We start from the raw sequence: 17,879 nt of genomic DNA, 5'->3' as shown, positions 1-17,879 counted from the left end.
TTTTATTAACTCATGTATAAGCCTAGGTGAAGTTTTTCAGCACATTTTTTGTGCTGAAAAACTCGGTATATACGGTATTTGTAATTTTAATGATACAGGTGGTCCCCTACTTAAGAACACCCAACTTACACACAACCCCTAGTTACAAACGGACCTCTGGATGCTGGTAATTTACTTTAACTCCAGGCTACAATGCTCAGCTGTAACACTTATCACAGGTTTCTGCAATTAAGATTTATTGTTAATCCTGGTTCTTATGACACCTAACATTTTTAAAATACAATTGGCACAGAGACAAAAAGGTTTTGGCTGGAGTTACAATTATAAAATATACAGTTCCAACTTACATACAAATTCAAGTTAAGAACAAACCTACAGAACTTATCTTGTACGTAACCCGCGGCTACATGTATTTGGTCAGTGTTAAACTTGTGGAGTAAAACTATATTTTTCTCATGACAGAATCAAGCGTTTCTTCAGCAAGAAGAATCTCCTCAACCTCAGGTAAAAAGCAAAGGTTAAATTTACCATTAAGCTTTTTTTGTGAGGTTCATGCAAATTATATGTGCATGGAAGCTGCATGGCACACAGGCCACAGTTGCATCTCACATTGCCCTAGCACAGTGATGGCTAACCTATGGCACTGGTGCCAGAGGTGACACTCAGAGCCCTTTCTGTGGGCACTCAGGCCATCACCAGAGATGACTCCAGGTATCTTCCTGCAGTCAGACAGCCCAGGACTTGCTGTGCACAGAGCTATATTAAAGTGACAGCTGTACCTGGGACTATTTTCTGCTTTATTGGTGTCCTCAGGGGCTGGTATCAATGAAAACTGTGACAGAGAAGGAAGTATAAATCACAAATTAAATTTCTGTGTTGGCACTTTGCGATAAATAAGCGGGTCTTTGTTGTAGTTTGGGCACTCGGCCTCTAAAAGGTTTGCCATCACTGCCCTAGCATGTTTGCTTGGGTTTCCTCCCACACTCAAAAACATACTGGTAGGTTGTGAGCCCCATTGGGGGCAGGGACCGATTTGGCAAGATCTGTGCAGCGTTAGATAAATAAAGGAATTATTATTATTAGGCACTAAGGACCCATCAATACTCAACAAGTATTGTGATTCACTTGTAATTTTAATCATATTTGGCCAAAACTTGGGGAATATAAGCGTGTTCATCTCTCAATAGAATCTAGTGTTTCTTCAAAAAGAAGGATCTCCTCAACCTCAGGTAAAAAAGGAGAGGTTTTGTGAGGGTATTGTAAATAACTGCTCTAACTATAACAAAACATTGTCTTTAACCCCTTAACGCTCTGCGCCGTAGCTCTACGGAGCAGAGGTATAAGGGATGTATGAAGAGGGCTCACGGGCTGAGTCCTCTTCATACAGAGGTGGGGGTTTTTGCATTTTGCACAAAACCCCCACCGCTAATAACCGCGGTCGGTGCTTGCACCGATCGCGGCTATTAACCCTCTAAACGCCGCCCGCAAAGTCGCGGGCGGCGTTTAAAAGACGGCGGCGCGCGGGCGCCGCCATCTTTTTTTCGATCGCCACGCCCCCGAACGTCATCGGGGGGCGGCGATCGGTTACCATGGTAGCCTCGGGTCTTCTCTTGACACGAGGCTACATGGTTTATGCAGGTTCGTTACAATGAGCCAGTGGCTCATTGTAATGTAAGACCTGCAAAAACGCCATATATTGCAATACTGTAGTATTGCAGTATATGGTAGGAGCGATCTGATCATCTAGGGTTATTGTACCCTAGATGGTCTAAAAAATAGTGAAAAAAAAAAGAAAAAAAAAAGTTTAAAAAATAAAAAAAATTAATAAAATATTAAAAGTTCAAATCACCCCCCTTTCCCTAGAACGGATATAAAACATAACAAACAGTAAAAATCACAGACATATTAGGTATCGCCGCGTCCCAAAATGCCCGATCTATCAAAATATAAAAACTGTTACGGCCGGCGGTGACCTCCGAGGCGGGAAATGGCGCCCAAATGTCCGAAATGCGACTTTTACACCTTTTTACATAACATAAAAAATGAAATAAAAAATGATCAAAATGTCACACAGACCTCAAAATGGTAGCAATGAAAACGTCGCCTCATTTCGCAAAAAATGACCCCTCAAACATTTCCGTGCGCCAAAGTATGAAAAAGTTATTAGCGTCAGAAGATGGCAAAAAAATTTTTTTCTTTTTTGTACACATTCGTTTAATTTTTGAAAATGTATTAAAAAACAATAAAACCTATATAAATTTGGTATCACCGCGATCGCACCGAACCAAAGAATAAAGTAGGCGTGTTATTTGGAGCGAAGAGTGAAAGTCGTAAAAACTGAGCCCACAAGAACGTGACGCACATGCGGGTTTTTTTCAATTTTTCCACATTTGGAATTTTTTTTCAGCTTCGCAGTACACGGCATGTTAAAATAAATAACATTACGGGAAAGTAAAATTTGTTACGCACAAAATAAGCCCTCACACAGGTCTGTACACGTAAAAATGAAAAAGTTATGGATTTTTGAAGTTGGAGAGCGAGAAATGAGCCGGAAAACCCTCCGTCCTTAAGGGGTTAATTGACCGTCATAGTACCACATTTTCTTATCTCCTATGCCTCGCAATCCGTGCCTGAGGAAGGTCTGATGAATATTGACCGAAACTCTGCATTTATTGTTTGGATTGTCATTCTACATTAACCTGAATAAAAAAAAAATACTACTGTGAAAATGGATGGTGTTGTAACCTACTTGGGTAATTGGTGTGATTAACCCCTTAAGGACGCAGCCATTTTACAGCTTAAGGCTCAGTCCCATTTTTTGGATTCTGACCTGCGTCTCTTTATATGGTTATAACTTTTGAACACTGTTACTTATCAAAGCGATTCTGAGATTGTTTTTTCCCGACATGTTGTACTTCATTTTAATGGTAAATTTTGGCTGATAAGTTTTGCGTTTATTTACAAAAAAAAAGAAAATTTTTTTCGAAATTCAAAATCACCGCGTTTTCAGGCAGATCGATTTACCACCTAAATAACTTGCCGAATAACATTTCCCATTCGTCTACTTTACATTTTCATATTTTTTGAAATGTTTGGATAATTTATTTTGACGTCACGCGGCCTACAAATCGAATAGCGATTTTCCGTATTTTCAGAATTGACTATTTTGGGGATAAATAATGTTTGAAATTAAATTTTACATATTTAGCATCAAAAAACCCCTATATAACCAACCCATTTTCAAATCTGCACTCCACAAACTATCAGAAACAGCATTTACAAAGATTGTTAACCCCTTGAGATCTTCATAGTAATTGAATCAAAATGTGGACATTACTTGTGTTATGGGGGCACAGCGAGGCGCAGAAGAGAAGGAGCGCCCTGCAGCTGCCAGGATTTTAGTTTTCTCGATGCCCCCTTTTGAAGGCTATAAAATTTTAGCTTTTCCGTTATTTGGGCCATGTGATGGCATTTTTTTTGCGCAATGAGATGCTTTTTCCAGTGTTACCATTTTGGGGTTGGTATCCCCATTGTTGAAAATTTAGGAACTTTTTTTGAGGTCATGAGTAGAAAAGCATCAATTCTGTACTGGATTTTTTCCTTTTTTTTTTTCGTGTTCACTGTATACGGGGATACCAGACATGAATATTTTTTCTTATGTTTTACTAAATTTGCCAAATAAAACCCTAATGTGGGGAAAAATCTCATTTTTGCACCGCCGTCTTCCAAGTAGCATAACATTGTTACGTTTTTGGCTACAGAGCTGGTTGATGGCTTGTTTTTTGTGGGACATGTTGTTCTTTGCAACCGTATCATTCTGGAGTACATATGTTTTGTTGATCACTTTTTATAGCATTTTTAGTGGGATATAATAGATAAAAATCATAATTTTTGGCAGGTTTTTAACCTTTTTTTTTTTACGGCGTTCATCATATGGGTTCAATAGTTATTTAGTTTTATTCTATGGATTGTTACGGACGCGGTGATACTATATATGTGGGGTTTGTGTTATGATTTATACTTTTTTGAGCGTTATATGTCTCTTTATATGTTTTGGGGCTTATGGGCATTTTTAGTGATTTATAAAGTTATTTTTTTATTGAAAAACATTTTTTTTTACATTTTTTACTTGATCCACCATGGGATATGAACAAGCAATCATCTGATTGCTTGTTCATGATAATACTCTGCAATACTGATGTATTGCAGGGTATTAGCAGTGCCAGCCTATGCAGATGCATAGGCTGACACTTTGCCTTTAAGATGACGTCACAGATGCCATCTTAAAGGCACTGCCTTCAGGCTTCTCTGGGGTCCCGATCGGACCCCAGAGGTGCCATAGCAGCGATCGGCCCCCACGAAAACGGCGCGGGGGGGGGCGATCATGGGGTAAAGACCCCCAGAAGTCATGTTAAATGCCGCGGTCGCGTTGATATCTTATTTGTGTGTAATACCACATGTCAATTAATACTGTTGCATTTTTGAGTATTTCTTCCTTTTTCATTTAGTACCAACAACATTATATATGCATTATGAACTGAGAAGTATATGCTTAATGTGAGGTGCATTACATAGATCAGTCCTTGTTCCCAACAGTGTATTTTTATTTGTGCCTTTTAATATAGTTGTTGTTTTCAACTATAGCATTAGGTATTTGTATATTGTACATTTTACATATTCATAAGTGTTTTGAATGAATTGTTTATTTACCTTCATTACTCGGTCCCGAGCCGCGCTCCCGGTCACGTGAGGGGAGGAGTTGTATCATGTGATTCGGAGGCGCGACCGGGACCCGGAGTGACGTCAGGTAAGGAGGGAGTTCCCTCCCCTCCATCACTCAGCCAATCAGCTTAAAAGGCGGCTGGTTTGAGATGTCAGGCAGGTTATGATTAAGACGGTCTCCGTCGAAACGCGTTAACCCATCTGTTTCTCTGTGTTTGTGACGTTTTAAATCAATAAAGAAGAAAGTTTGGCATTGTACCCATGTGATGGTCTCCATGCTGTGCCGGTCTACTACCATTTTTTCCTTCTGTCATTTAGCACCCAGACATTTCCCCTGTGCAGTTTGTGAAAATTGAGTTAGTCGGGTGTTCATGAGCCAGGAAGTGACCCCTTTGGTCATCCTTCCTCTCCTTCCACCCCTTTTGTCATCCACATCTAGTTTCTGTGTGTTGAAATCCCACTGCACAAATCACACACATAGGGACACATTCACTTACCCGTCCGGAGGAGTTCACAGAAATTACATTGTCCGACGATCATGCACTGTGCCGCGATTCACTAAGATCGTGCACCCGATGTCCTGCATGTGTTGCTTCCCCGTTTAGGTCCGCCGGAGTTCACCTTCTTCTTCCTGGTGCATGTAAGTGCTTGATCGTGCGACACAATTTGAAAGTTAAATCCAGAACTCAGTCCGAATCATTCTTGTCGTCCAACGGCCTGCCCCCCGATTTCTGATGCATGAAAGCCGCACAGAATCCCCTGCTAAATACCAGTCACAGCCGCGCAAAACCCGAAAATGTCGGAGAGTCCAACAAAAGTGCATCCGCTGACACAGAGATCTGCTTCCTAACAAATGAAACTGCCTATACAAAGTAGCTGACGACTGCACATGTACAAGATTGTACAGACTACATATAGGAGGCACACTCCTCATCCTATGTGAGTGGGAATGGGTGGGTGGCAATAGGTTCCCAAACCTGCACATGTCAGGACCGAACAATGCTATTTGCTTACTATCACCAGCACATGTCCCGAGAAGAGAAGAGGATTCAGGTGGCGCCTATGGAAAAACTTAGTTTTATATCAGGATGATTTCTGCTATGTGCCAATGTCTAACAACATAGATTATTAATACCAATCATAGATCTACTTCTGAATTCTAAGGTCCTCAAAACTGTCCATTCATCAATACAAGATTCCTTTTTTGTCGACTCCAGGGGTCTATTCATTTTGTTACTATGGCAGGGGAAACAATAGCGATTTCTTTCTAAATGACCTACTTAGCAAGCTTTAGAGCTAGGTATATGACCAGAGCAGACTTCTACTGTACAATTCTCAATCAATATATATCTGGAGAATCACCTATTGCCTTTGGTATCCCACTTTCCCCCGTCTGTTTCCTCCACTGTTACCAATGGCTCCAATCCGATGCTAAGTAAGGACTTACTTAAGTAGGACGAAGCCTAAAACAATGCTCTTTTCCTTGTGGCTGCACAAATGACAGTATCTTAAATGCTCAGAAGACCATAAAAAGCAGGACTTCGCTCATGCTGCCTCCTCTGGTTTATTGAACTGTGCCATCCTGAGGTCAAAGCCTCAACCCACCTCATGACGAAGATGTAGCACTGGTCAAAATCAAAGAAAATTTCTTAAAGTTACTTTTCCACTGATCTGGAATACTTGCATTGCTCCAATAATTGGGCTCATTCTGACAGATGGGTGTTGAAAATGTGGGGAGGAAGTGGGCACAATATGTCATATTGGTTCTGCTGCCATAAACTGCACCCCTTAAGGGTGCAGTTCATGCAGAATACAATGAAATATGGCAAGTAGATTTTACCTTCCAAACTGAGTCTCTCTTTTTATGGCTCCTTTCAGCTTAGTCCGGCAAAATACTTAGTCTTATAAGTTATGAAGCTGTCGATTAACCTCAGTTGCTGATAATGGAGAAAGACTCTATTTCCAATTTTCCAGTGATAAAATGAATTATTGATAAGCTTAACCACCTCAATGAGTTTTTTTTCTTGGGATAATAATAGAACAGTCCTAAAAATATGGAACCCTTGGATATAGAGGCTCACCAATTAGATGGACTACACCTGAATTGGTCTCACTTGGGGTCATTGTCACACATATTGTGCTTAACTGGCAATAGACTTGTGTGGGCATCATGGCATATAGACAGCGGGGTCTAGTGGGAATGTGCTCAAGGGTCCCCCATTTTCTTATCAAAAGGGGGGGCCAAGCCCCGGCCTATATGAGGAAAATAAAATCTGTACTCACCTTTTGCTTCTTCTCCCCTGCCACATCTTCTGCTCTTCTGGCCTGGGCGCATCAGTATGACACGGCGGTGCCGTGTGACATCATAATGTATGTGCCGCACAGGCCCTTAGACTGTGATGTCCCGCTGCCAGAGCCGGCAGGACATTTCATTAAAGCGGGGGCATAAAAATCTTCCAGTCAGGGGCCCTGCATGCAGACCTATGCTATACCTTCTATAGTTGCATCACATATATGGTGCTATTTTTGTGGCCTCTGGCACTCTAAACCGTTCATATAGTTACAGGGCAGACAGCACTACCTTTGCTGCAACAGGGTAGGACTTGGGTGTAAGTCTGTATTTATTAGGGTTGTGTATGTGTATGTACAATTTGAGTGTATGTATGGTAATTGTATTTATGTTTATGTGCAGTTAGAATTTATGTATGTGTATATACTTAGGTGAGTGTATATGTACACGTATGTACAGTATGTCTATAGCTTAATGCATTTGCATACATTTTGATTAAAAATATTGTTTGTACTTTCATTTACATATTGTATGATACTGTATGATTCAGATCCCTTCAAATGTTTCTGTCAGTACCTGCCCAGCAACAGCAACCAGGCTTGGTGCTAACTTTCAGACTAGGTAAGTTTTGGCGTACTCAGCCTGCGACGTCCCTGCCTACAGTAAATAAACCGCCATGGCAAGGGCAAACCCACTATCAGGAACCTAACAGACGGTCCTTGAGTGACCCTACAAGATGACAGGGAAGACTTACATCGTCTGGCAGCCTCTGGATGGTGGAGCGGACAGGTAAGCAGGATAACACCGGGAGAGACCCAACACGGAGGGACAAACAATAGATGCAGACAGACAAGCAGAGTTGGACGGAACAGGGTGAAAACCAAGATGGCAGCAAAGGTAGAGAATCATATAGCAAAAGAATGGTTGGTAGGCAAAGCAGGAGTCAAAACACAGAATATCAAACAAAGATGGCAAGAGCACTAGATACACAAATTAGACTGAATAACCAGCAACCAATGAAGGAGCTGGGCAGAATATAAGGCAGTAATGGACTACCTCCAGCACTGACTGGCTCAGCCGTCCATCACTCAAACCGCAGCTGCAGGCAAAACAAGTTCAAGGACACACCCAGCTTTCCCAAAGATCAGAAAGGGAGCTTGTCAATCACAGACAGCTCTGGGTGTGGTTTTCTGGCAAAAATCCTGAAACCTGATGCCATCAGAACAATTTGCGAGTTCTGACAGTACCCCCCCCCCCCTTTTTATGAGGGGTCACTGAATCCTCAACTAAAGATGCTCTATCTGTTCCCATGAAAATAAGATCTTGGGCCTTTAGGAGATTTTTGCAGGCTTGTGCCAAACAGAACATAGGCTGTACACAACGGCATCTGCCTGCGGATTACTGGACGGATCAATAGACACACAAGAAAAACGGGAAAAAAACCATAACTGCAGAGAAATGGGGACTTGACGGTAGATGGGGAGACTTGGTGATTGTACACAAACTCAGTAACAGCTAGATGTGTACCCCAGTCAGATACATTTGTTTGGTTGTAATGGTTCGGCACTCGGTCACCTTCGCCTCATGCTCGTGGACAGATAGTGCTTAGACAAGGAAAATCCCGGCACTTCGAGGTACGTGAAAATCAAGTATTCTTCTTTTATTTACCAAAACATTATTAATAAAGTATAACACGCAATGGGAAAACGTTTTTTTTCGGCTCCGTCTGAGCCTTCATCAGCTGGCGTCTTCCTGAACCCATGAGTACATCTGACAATGGGAGAGAAGACATGGTATAGAACAAAACCCATTACTTTTCTATTTTCAATACTAACTTTTCATTTTCCTCATGCTAACACCTGTGGAATAATTTATTTTGTCTCCAGATAAGAGATCGTCATTACTAATTTTCCTTTTTTCTATACTAAATATTCCTAACAATAGATGTTGCAATGTAGCAATTTTGATAATATGGTACTTAAATTGTTGCTGAAATGTAAAATATTACTTATACTATGCTGGAAACAGTAATGTCCAAAAAATTGTTGTTATGTTTACATTAATGTTTCATTATTATGCACATACCTTGTGTCATTGTCCGATTGCATCTCCCTGCAAGACGAAAAAAAACAAGCACTAGCAGATACTATTGTAGTCTATTCAGACTGATCACGTGACACGATCACATGGTTAATGACAAATCATGTGATATGATCACATGATTGATGACGCAGCGGACTGGTGACGTGTTCCGGTAGGGCAACACATTCATTGGACGCTCACCTGTTTAAGAATCATAATTTTCCAGGAAGATGCCAGCTGATGAAGGCTCAGGCGGAGCCGAAGAAACGCCTTTTCCCATTGCGTGTTATACTTTATTAATGATGTTTTGTTAAATAAAAGAAGAATACTTGATTTTCACCTACCTTGAAGTGCTGGGATTTTCCTTGTCTATCTATAACCCCAGTCAGATACAAAGTTCCTGAGGTACTGCTCAACCCGCAAACTTTCTTGATCAGATTGTGCAGCAGTCTCAGGATGACAGGATGGTGTTCCAGACAGTTGTATCCCCAACTTTTACAGAACTCACAGATACAAATGGTTCACCCTGATCAAAAATAACAGATTCAGGTACCGCATGCAGAACATTGTCAATAAACAGAGTGGCAAATTTCTTGGCATTAGGCAATTTTTCTAGTGGAAAGAGATGACACGTTTTATATACGAGGTCTACAACTACCCAAATTACCTGAGGAGGCAAATTCTTGACAAAATTCATATATACAAGTGTCCATGGTTTAGACTGAATAGATTGATGAACAGGGGATTCCACTGGACAATCTCTGGAAACCTTGGCCTTAGTACAATTACTACACACTGCAACATATTTCATGTGACCATTTAGGCCACCAATATGATTCAGAAACCACATTTCTAGTAGCAGTGACTCCAGAATGTTCAGCAAGTGCAGTACCATGACATTCCTCCATAACCATGACCCGGTGTTGGGTAGGTACAAATAGCTTATCTTCAGGGGTGTTATCAGGAGCCAGATGCTGATAATCACAGATGACAATAAATAAATCTGGCTCACTAGAAGACACCTTAGGGGGCAAAACAGACACAGGTTCAGGGTTTTGTATACCACATAACTCGAGATTAATGGACTTGTAGTGCTTGGACTTAGAGTCAACAATGGCCTTGTCAGACATCTTATCCTTAGTCAAGGAACCAACAACAGTTGACCTCAACTGAGGTTTCTGAAATACCTGGGCACGTGACATCCTCGATTATCACCTAGATGCTAATGCTTCTTCACCGGAGGTCTGATAGGACAGGACTCGATGAAATGACCGGAGTTCCCTATTCATAGCACATTGTAATGAATAGGTTAACCTGAAGTAGCCTCGGGTCTCTGGAAGGAGACGTCACGCAGAGCGACGATCCTCGGAAAGATGGCGGCGCCCAGCGGGAAAACACCCGTGACTTACCAGCTATGGAGAGGGCTCAGCCCGTGAGCCCTCTCCATGCACCCACCCCTGACATGTGACGTAGTATTACGTCACACGTCGCTAAGGGGTTAATACCGCATAGTCCAAAAATAAATAACAACACAGAAAAGCATTGCTTAACCATTTTCAATTGTGGATTAACTCAGGGTCGGCCACAGCTTTATGAAACCATAAGTAATTACACCATTTTATTATTTGAATATGCAACACCCCCCACCGGGCCTAGACTTTTCTCGGGGGGCCTGGAGTCAGCCGGGGCCCACAGTACCTGAGTGGCTGGCGGTTGCGGCCGAGGCATGCTAGTGTCACGGTGCTTGGTATGGGGAACCGGAGGGCTGTCCTACAGCCTGGCAGGTCTCCAGTAGGGTGGTGTTTTCTTATCTCCTATGCCTCGCAATCCGTGCCTGAGGAAGGTCTGATGAATATTGACCGAAACTCTGCATTTATTGTTTGGATTGTCATTCTACATTAACCTGAATAAAAAAAAAATACTACTGTGAAAATGGATGGTGTTGTAACCTACTTGGGTAATTGGTGTGATTAACCCCTTAAGGCCGCAGCCATTTTACAGCTTAAGGCTCAGTCCCATTTTTTGGATTCTGACCTGCGTCTCTTTATATGGTTATAACTTTTGAACATTGTTACTTATCAAAGCGATTCTGAGATTGTTTTTTCCCGACATGTTGTACTTCATTTTAGTGGTAAATTTTGGCTGATAAGTTTTGCGTTTATTTACAAAAAAAAAGAAAATTTTTTTCGAAATTCAAAATCACCGCGTTTTCAGGCAGATAGATTTACCACCTAAATAACTTGCCGAATAACATTTCCCATTCGTCTACTTTACATTTTCATATTTTTTGAAATGTTTGGATAATTTATTTTGACGTCACGCGGCCTACAAATCGAATAGCGATTTTCCGTATTTTCAGAATTGACTATTTTGGGGATAAATAATGTTTGAAATTAAATTTTACATATTTAGCATCAAAAAACCCCTATATAACCAACCCATTTTCAAATCTGCACTCCACAAACTATCAGAAACAGCATTTACAAAGATTGTTAACCCCTTGAGATCTTCATAGTAATTGAATCAAAATGTGGACATTACTTGTGTTATGGGGGCACAGCGAGGCGCAGAAGAGAAGGAGCGCCCTGCAGCTGCCAGGATTTTAGTTTTCTCGATGCCCCCTTTTGAAGGCTATAAAATTTTAGCTTTTCCGTTATTTGGGCCATGTGATGGCATTTTTTTTGCGCAATGAGATGCTTTTTCCAGTGTTACCATTTTGGGGTTGGTATCCCCATTGTTGAAAATTTAGGAACTTTTTTTGAGGTCATGAGTAGAAAAGCATCAATTCTGTACTGGATTTTTTCCTTTTTTTTTTTCGTGTTCACTGTATACGGGGATACCAGACATGAATATTTTTTCTTATGTTTTACTAAATTTGCCAAATAAAACCCTAATGTGGGGAAAAATCTCATTTTTGCACCGCCGTCTTCCAAGTAGCATAACATTGTTACGTTTTTGGCTACAGAGCTGGTTGATGGCTTGTTTTTTGTGGGACATGTTGTTCTTTGCAACCGTATCATTCTGGAGTACATATGTTTTGTTGATCACTTTTTATAGCATTTTTAGTGGGATATAATAGATAAAAATCATAATTTTTGGCAGGTTTTTAACCTTTTTTTTTTTACGGCGTTCATCATATGGGTTCAATAGTTATTTAGTTTTATTCTATGGATTGTTACGGACGCGGTGATACTATATATGTGGGGTTTGTGTTATAATTTATACTTTTTTGAGCGTTATATGTCTCTTTATATGTTTTGGGGCTTATGGGCATTTTTAGTGATTTATAAAGTTATTTTTTTATTGAAAAACATTTTTTTTTACATTTTTTACTTGATCCACCATGGGATATGAACAAGCAATCATCTGATTGCTTGTTCATGATAATACTCTGCAATACTGATGTATTGCAGGGTATTAGCAGTGCCAGCCTATGCAGATGCATAGGCTGACACTTTGCCTTTAAGATGACGTCACAGATGCCATCTTAAAGGCACTGCCTTCAGGCTTCTCTGGGGTCCCGATCGGACCCCAGAGGTGCCATAGCAGCGATCGGCCCCCACGAAAACGGCGCGGGGGGGGGCGATCATGGGGTAAAGACCCCCAGAAGTCATGTTAAATGCCGCGGTCGCGTTGATATCTTATTTGTGTGTAATACCACATGTCAATTAATACTGTTGCATTTTTGAGTATTTCTTCCTTTTTCATTTAGTACCAACAACATTATATATGCATTATGAACTGAGAAGTATATGCTTAATGTGAGGTGCATTACATAGATCAGTCCTTGTTCCCAACAGTGTATTTTTATTTGTGCCTTTTAATATAGTTGTTGTTTTCAACTATAGCATTAGGTATTTGTATATTGTACATTTTACATATTCATAAGTGTTTTGAATGAATTGTTTATTTACCTTCATTACTCGGTCCCGAGCCGCGCTCCCGGTCACGTGAGGGGAGGAGTTGTATCATGTGATTCGGAGGCGCGACCGGGACCCGGAGTGACGTCAGGTAAGGAGGGAGTTCCCTCCCCTCCATCACTCAGCCAATCAGCTTAAAAGGCGGCTGGTTTGAGATGTCAGGCAGGTTATGATTAAGACGGTCTCCGTCGAAACGCGTTAACCCATCTGTTTCTCTGTGTTTGTGACGTTTTAAATCAATAAAGAAGAAAGTTTGGCATTGTACCCATGTGATGGTCTCCATGCTGTGCCGGTCTACTACCATTTTTTCCTTCTGTCATTTAGCACCCAGACATTTCCCCTGTGCAGTTTGTGAAAATTGAGTTAGTCGGGTGTTCATGAGCCAGGAAGTGACCCCTTTGGTCATCCTTCCTCTCCTTCCACCCCTTTTGTCATCCACATCTAGTTTCTGTGTGTTGAAATCCCACTGCACAAATCACACACATAGGGACACATTCACTTACCCGTCCGGAGGAGTTCACAGAAATTACATTGTCCGACGATCATGCACTGTGCCGCGATTCACTAAGATCGTGCACCCGATGTCCTGCATGTGTTGCTTCCCCGTTTAGGTCCGCCGGAGTTCACCTTCTTCTTCCTGGTGCATGTAAGTGCTTGATCGTGCGACACAATTTGAAAGTTAAATCCAGAACTCAGTCCGAATCATTCTTGTCGTCCAACGGCCTGCCCCCCGATTTCTGATGCATGAAAGCCGCACAGAATCCCCTGCTAAATACCAGTCACAGCCGCGCAAAACCCGAAAATGTCGGAGAGTCCAACAAAAGTGCATCCGCTGACACAGAGATCTGCTTCCTAACAAATGAAACTGCCTATACAAAGTAGCTGACGACTGCACATGTACAAGATTGTACAGACTACATATAGGAGGCACACTCCTCATCCTATGTGAGTGGGAATGGGTGGGTGGCAATAGGTTCCCAAACCTGCACATGTCAGGACCGAACAATGCTATTTGCTTACTATCACCAGCACATGTCCCGAGAAGAGAAGAGGATTCAGGTGGCGCCTATGGAAAAACTTAGTTTTATATCAGGATGATTTCTGCTATGTGCCAATGTCTAACAACATAGATTATTAATACCAATCATAGATCTACTTCTGAATTCTAAGGTCCTCAAAACTGTCCATTCATCAATACAAGATTCCTTTTTTGTCGACTCCAGGGGTCTATTCATTTTGTTACTATGGCAGGGGAAACAATAGCGATTTCTTTCTAAATGACCTACTTAGCAAGCTTTAGAGCTAGGTATATGACCAGAGCAGACTTCTACTGTACAATTCTCAATCAATATATATCTGGAGAATCACCTATTGCCTTTGGTATCCCACTTTCCCCCGTCTGTTTCCTCCACTGTTACCAATGGCTCCAATCCGATGCTAAGTAAGGACTTACTTAAGTAGGACGAAGCCTAAAACAATGCTCTTTTCCTTGTGGCTGCACAAATGACAGTATCTTAAATGCTCAGAAGACCATAAAAAGCAGGACTTCGCTCATGCTGCCTCCTCTGGTTTATTGAACTGTGCCATCCTGAGGTCAAAGCCTCAACCCACCTCATGACGAAGATGTAGCACTGGTCAAAATCAAAGAAAATTTCTTAAAGTTACTTTTCCACTGATCTGGAATACTTGCATTGCTCCAATAATTGGGCTCATTCTGACAGATGGGTGTTGAAAATGTGGGGAGGAAGTGGGCACAATATGTCATATTGGTTCTGCTGCCATAAACTGCACCCCTTAAGGGTGCAGTTCATGCAGAATACAATGAAATATGGCAAGTAGATTTTACCTTCCAAACTGAGTCTCTCTTTTTATGGCTCCTTTCAGCTTAGTCCGGCAAAATACTTAGTCTTATAAGTTATGAAGCTGTCGATTAACCTCAGTTGCTGATAATGGAGAAAGACTCTATTTCCAATTTTCCAGTGATAAAATGAATTATTGATAAGCTTAACCACCTCAATGAGTTTTTTTTCTTGGGATAATAATAGAACAGTCCTAAAAATATGGAACCCTTGGATATAGAGGCTCACCAATTAGATGGACTACACCTGAATTGGTCTCACTTGGGGTCATTGTCACACATATTGTGCTTAACTGGCAATAGACTTGTGTGGGCATCATGGCATATAGACAGCGGGGTCTAGTGGGAATGTGCTCAAGGGTCCCCCATTTTCTTATCAAAAGGGGGGGCCAAGCCCCGGCCTATATGAGGAAAATAAAATCTGTACTCACCTTTTGCTTCTTCTCCCCTGCCACATCTTCTGCTCTTCTGGCCTGGGCGCATCAGTATGACACGGCGGTGCCGTGTGACATCATAATGTATGTGCCGCACAGGCCCTTAGACTGTGATGTCCCGCTGCCAGAGCCGGCAGGACATTTCATTAAAGCGGGGGCATAAAAATCTTCCAGTCAGGGGCCCTGCATGCAGACCTATGCTATACCTTCTATAGTTGCATCACATATATGGTGCTATTTTTGTGGCCTCTGGCACTCTAAACCGTTCATATAGTTACAGGGCAGACAGCACTACCTTTGCTGCAACAGGGTAGGACTTGGGTGTAAGTCTGTATTTATTAGGGTTGTGTATGTGTATGTACAATTTGAGTGTATGTATGGTAATTGTATTTATGTTTATGTGCAGTTAGAATTTATGTATGTGTATATACTTAGGTGAGTGTATATGTACACGTATGTACAGTATGTCTATAGCTTAATGCATTTGCATACATTTTGATTAAAAATATTGTTTGTACTTTCATTTACATATTGTATGATACTGTATGATTCAGATCCCTTCAAATGTTTCTGTCAGTACCTGCCCAGCAACAGCAACCAGGCTTGGTGCTAACTTTCAGACTAGGTAAGTTTTGGCGTACTCAGCCTGCGACGTCCCTGCCTACAGTAAATAAACCGCCATGGCAAGGGCAAACCCACTATCAGGAACCTAACAGACGGTCCTTGAGTGACCCTACAAGATGACAGGGAAGACTTACATCGTCTGGCAGCCTCTGGATGGTGGAGCGGACAGGTAAGCAGGATAACACCGGGAGAGACCCAACACGGAGGGACAAACAATAGATGCAGACAGACAAGCAGAGTTGGACGGAACAGGGTGAAAACCAAGATGGCAGCAAAGGTAGAGAATCATATAGCAAAAGAATGGTGGGTAGGCAAAGCAGGAGTCAAAACACAGAATATCAAACAAAGATGGCAAGAGCACTAGATACACAAATTAGACTGAATAACCAGCAACCAATGAAGGAGCTGGGCAGAATATAAGGCAGTAATGGACTACCTCCAGCACTGACTGGCTCAGCCGTCCATCACTCAAACCGCAGCTGCAGGCAAAACAAGTTCAAGGACACACCCAGCTTTCCCAAAGATCAGAAAGGGAACTTGTCAATCACAGACAGCTCTGGGTGTGGTTTTCTGGCAAAAATCCTGAAACCTGATGCCATCAGAACAATTTGCGAGTTCTGACAGTACCCCCCCCCCCCTTTTTATGAGGGGTCACTGAATCCTCAACTAAAGATGCTCTATCTGTTCCCATGAAAATAAGATCTTGGGCCTTTAGGAGATTTTTGCAGGCTTGTGCCAAACAGAACATAGGCTGTACACAACGGCATCTGCCTGCGGATTACTGGACGGATCAATAGACACACAAGAAAAACGGGAAAAAAACCATAACTGCAGAGAAATGGGGACTTGACGGTAGATGGGGAGACTTGGTGATTGTACACAAACTCAGTAACAGCTAGATGTGTACCCCAGTCAGATACATTTGTTTGGTTGTAATGGTTCGGCACTCGGTCACCTTCGCCTCATGCTCGTGGACAGATAGTGCTTAGACAAGGAAAATCCCGGCACTTCGAGGTACGTGAAAATCAAGTATTCTTCTTTTATTTACCAAAACATTATTAATAAAGTATAACACGCAATGGGAAAACGTTTTTTTTCGGCTCCGTCTGAGCCTTCATCAGCTGGCGTCTTCCTGAACCCATGAGTACATCTGACAATGGGAGAGAAGACATGGTATAGAACAAAACCCATTACTTTTCTATTTTCAATACTAACTTTTCATTTTCCTCATGCTAACACCTGTGGAATAATGTATTTTGTCTCCAGATAAGAGATCGTCATTACTAATTTTCCTTTTTTCTATACTAAATATTCCTAACAATAGATGTTGCAATGTAGCAATTTTGATAATATGGTACTTAAATTGTTGCTGAAATGTAAAATATTACTTATACTATGCTGGAAACAGTAATGTCCAAAAAATTGTTGTTATGTTTACATTAATGTTTCATTATTATGCACATACCTTGTGTCATTGTCCGATTGCATCTCCCTGCAAGACGAAAAAAACCAAGCACTAGCAGATACTATTGTAGTCTATTCAGACTGATCACGTGACACGATCACATGGTTAATGACAAATCATGTGATATGATCACATGATTGATGACGCAGCGGACTGGTGACGTGTTCCGGTAGGGCAACACATTCATTGGACGCTCACCTGTTTAAGAATCATAATTTTCCAGGAAGATGCCAGCTGATGAAGGCTCAGGCGGAGCCGAAGAAACGCCTTTTCCCATTGCGTGTTATACTTTATTAATGATGTTTTGTTAAATAAAAGAAGAATACTTGATTTTCACCTACCTTGAAGTGCTGGGATTTTCCTTGTCTATCTGTAACCCCAGTCAGATACAAAGTTCCTGAGGTACTGCTCAACCCGCAAACTTTCTTGATCAGATTGTGCAGCAGTCTCAGGATGACAGGATGGTGTTCCAGACAGTTGTATC

At 41.5% G+C, this 17,879-nt stretch overlaps 1 protein-coding gene and 1 long non-coding RNA gene across 3 annotated transcripts in view; one reads left to right on the top strand and one right to left on the bottom strand.

Annotated features, from left to right (window-relative positions):
• LOC140104489 (uncharacterized) overlaps positions 1–7,044 on the bottom strand; it is a 28,332-nt gene extending 21,288 nt beyond the window's left edge. Inside the window, exon 1 of the long non-coding RNA XR_011850337.1 lies at positions 7,006–7,044. This is a non-coding gene — a long non-coding RNA (uncharacterized lncRNA). The remainder of the gene's footprint in view (positions 1–7,005) is intronic.
• The window catches only part of GRAP2 (GRB2 related adaptor protein 2), a 153,127-nt gene that overhangs the window by 116,619 nt on the left and 18,629 nt on the right, over positions 1–17,879 (top strand). For both annotated transcript variants that reach the window (XM_072128061.1, XM_072128060.1), the window contains exon 6: positions 463–504. In XM_072128061.1, coding sequence (XP_071984162.1) covers positions 463–504 — 42 coding nt within the window. The remainder of the gene's footprint in view (positions 1–462; positions 505–17,879) is intronic.

Source organism: Engystomops pustulosus, chromosome 10, assembly GCF_040894005.1.
Source record: "Engystomops pustulosus chromosome 10, aEngPut4.maternal, whole genome shotgun sequence".
NCBI lineage: Eukaryota > Metazoa > Chordata > Amphibia > Anura > Leptodactylidae > Engystomops > Engystomops pustulosus.
Note: the sequence above shows the minus strand (reverse complement) of the source record. Positions and strands in the feature narration are given on the sequence as shown.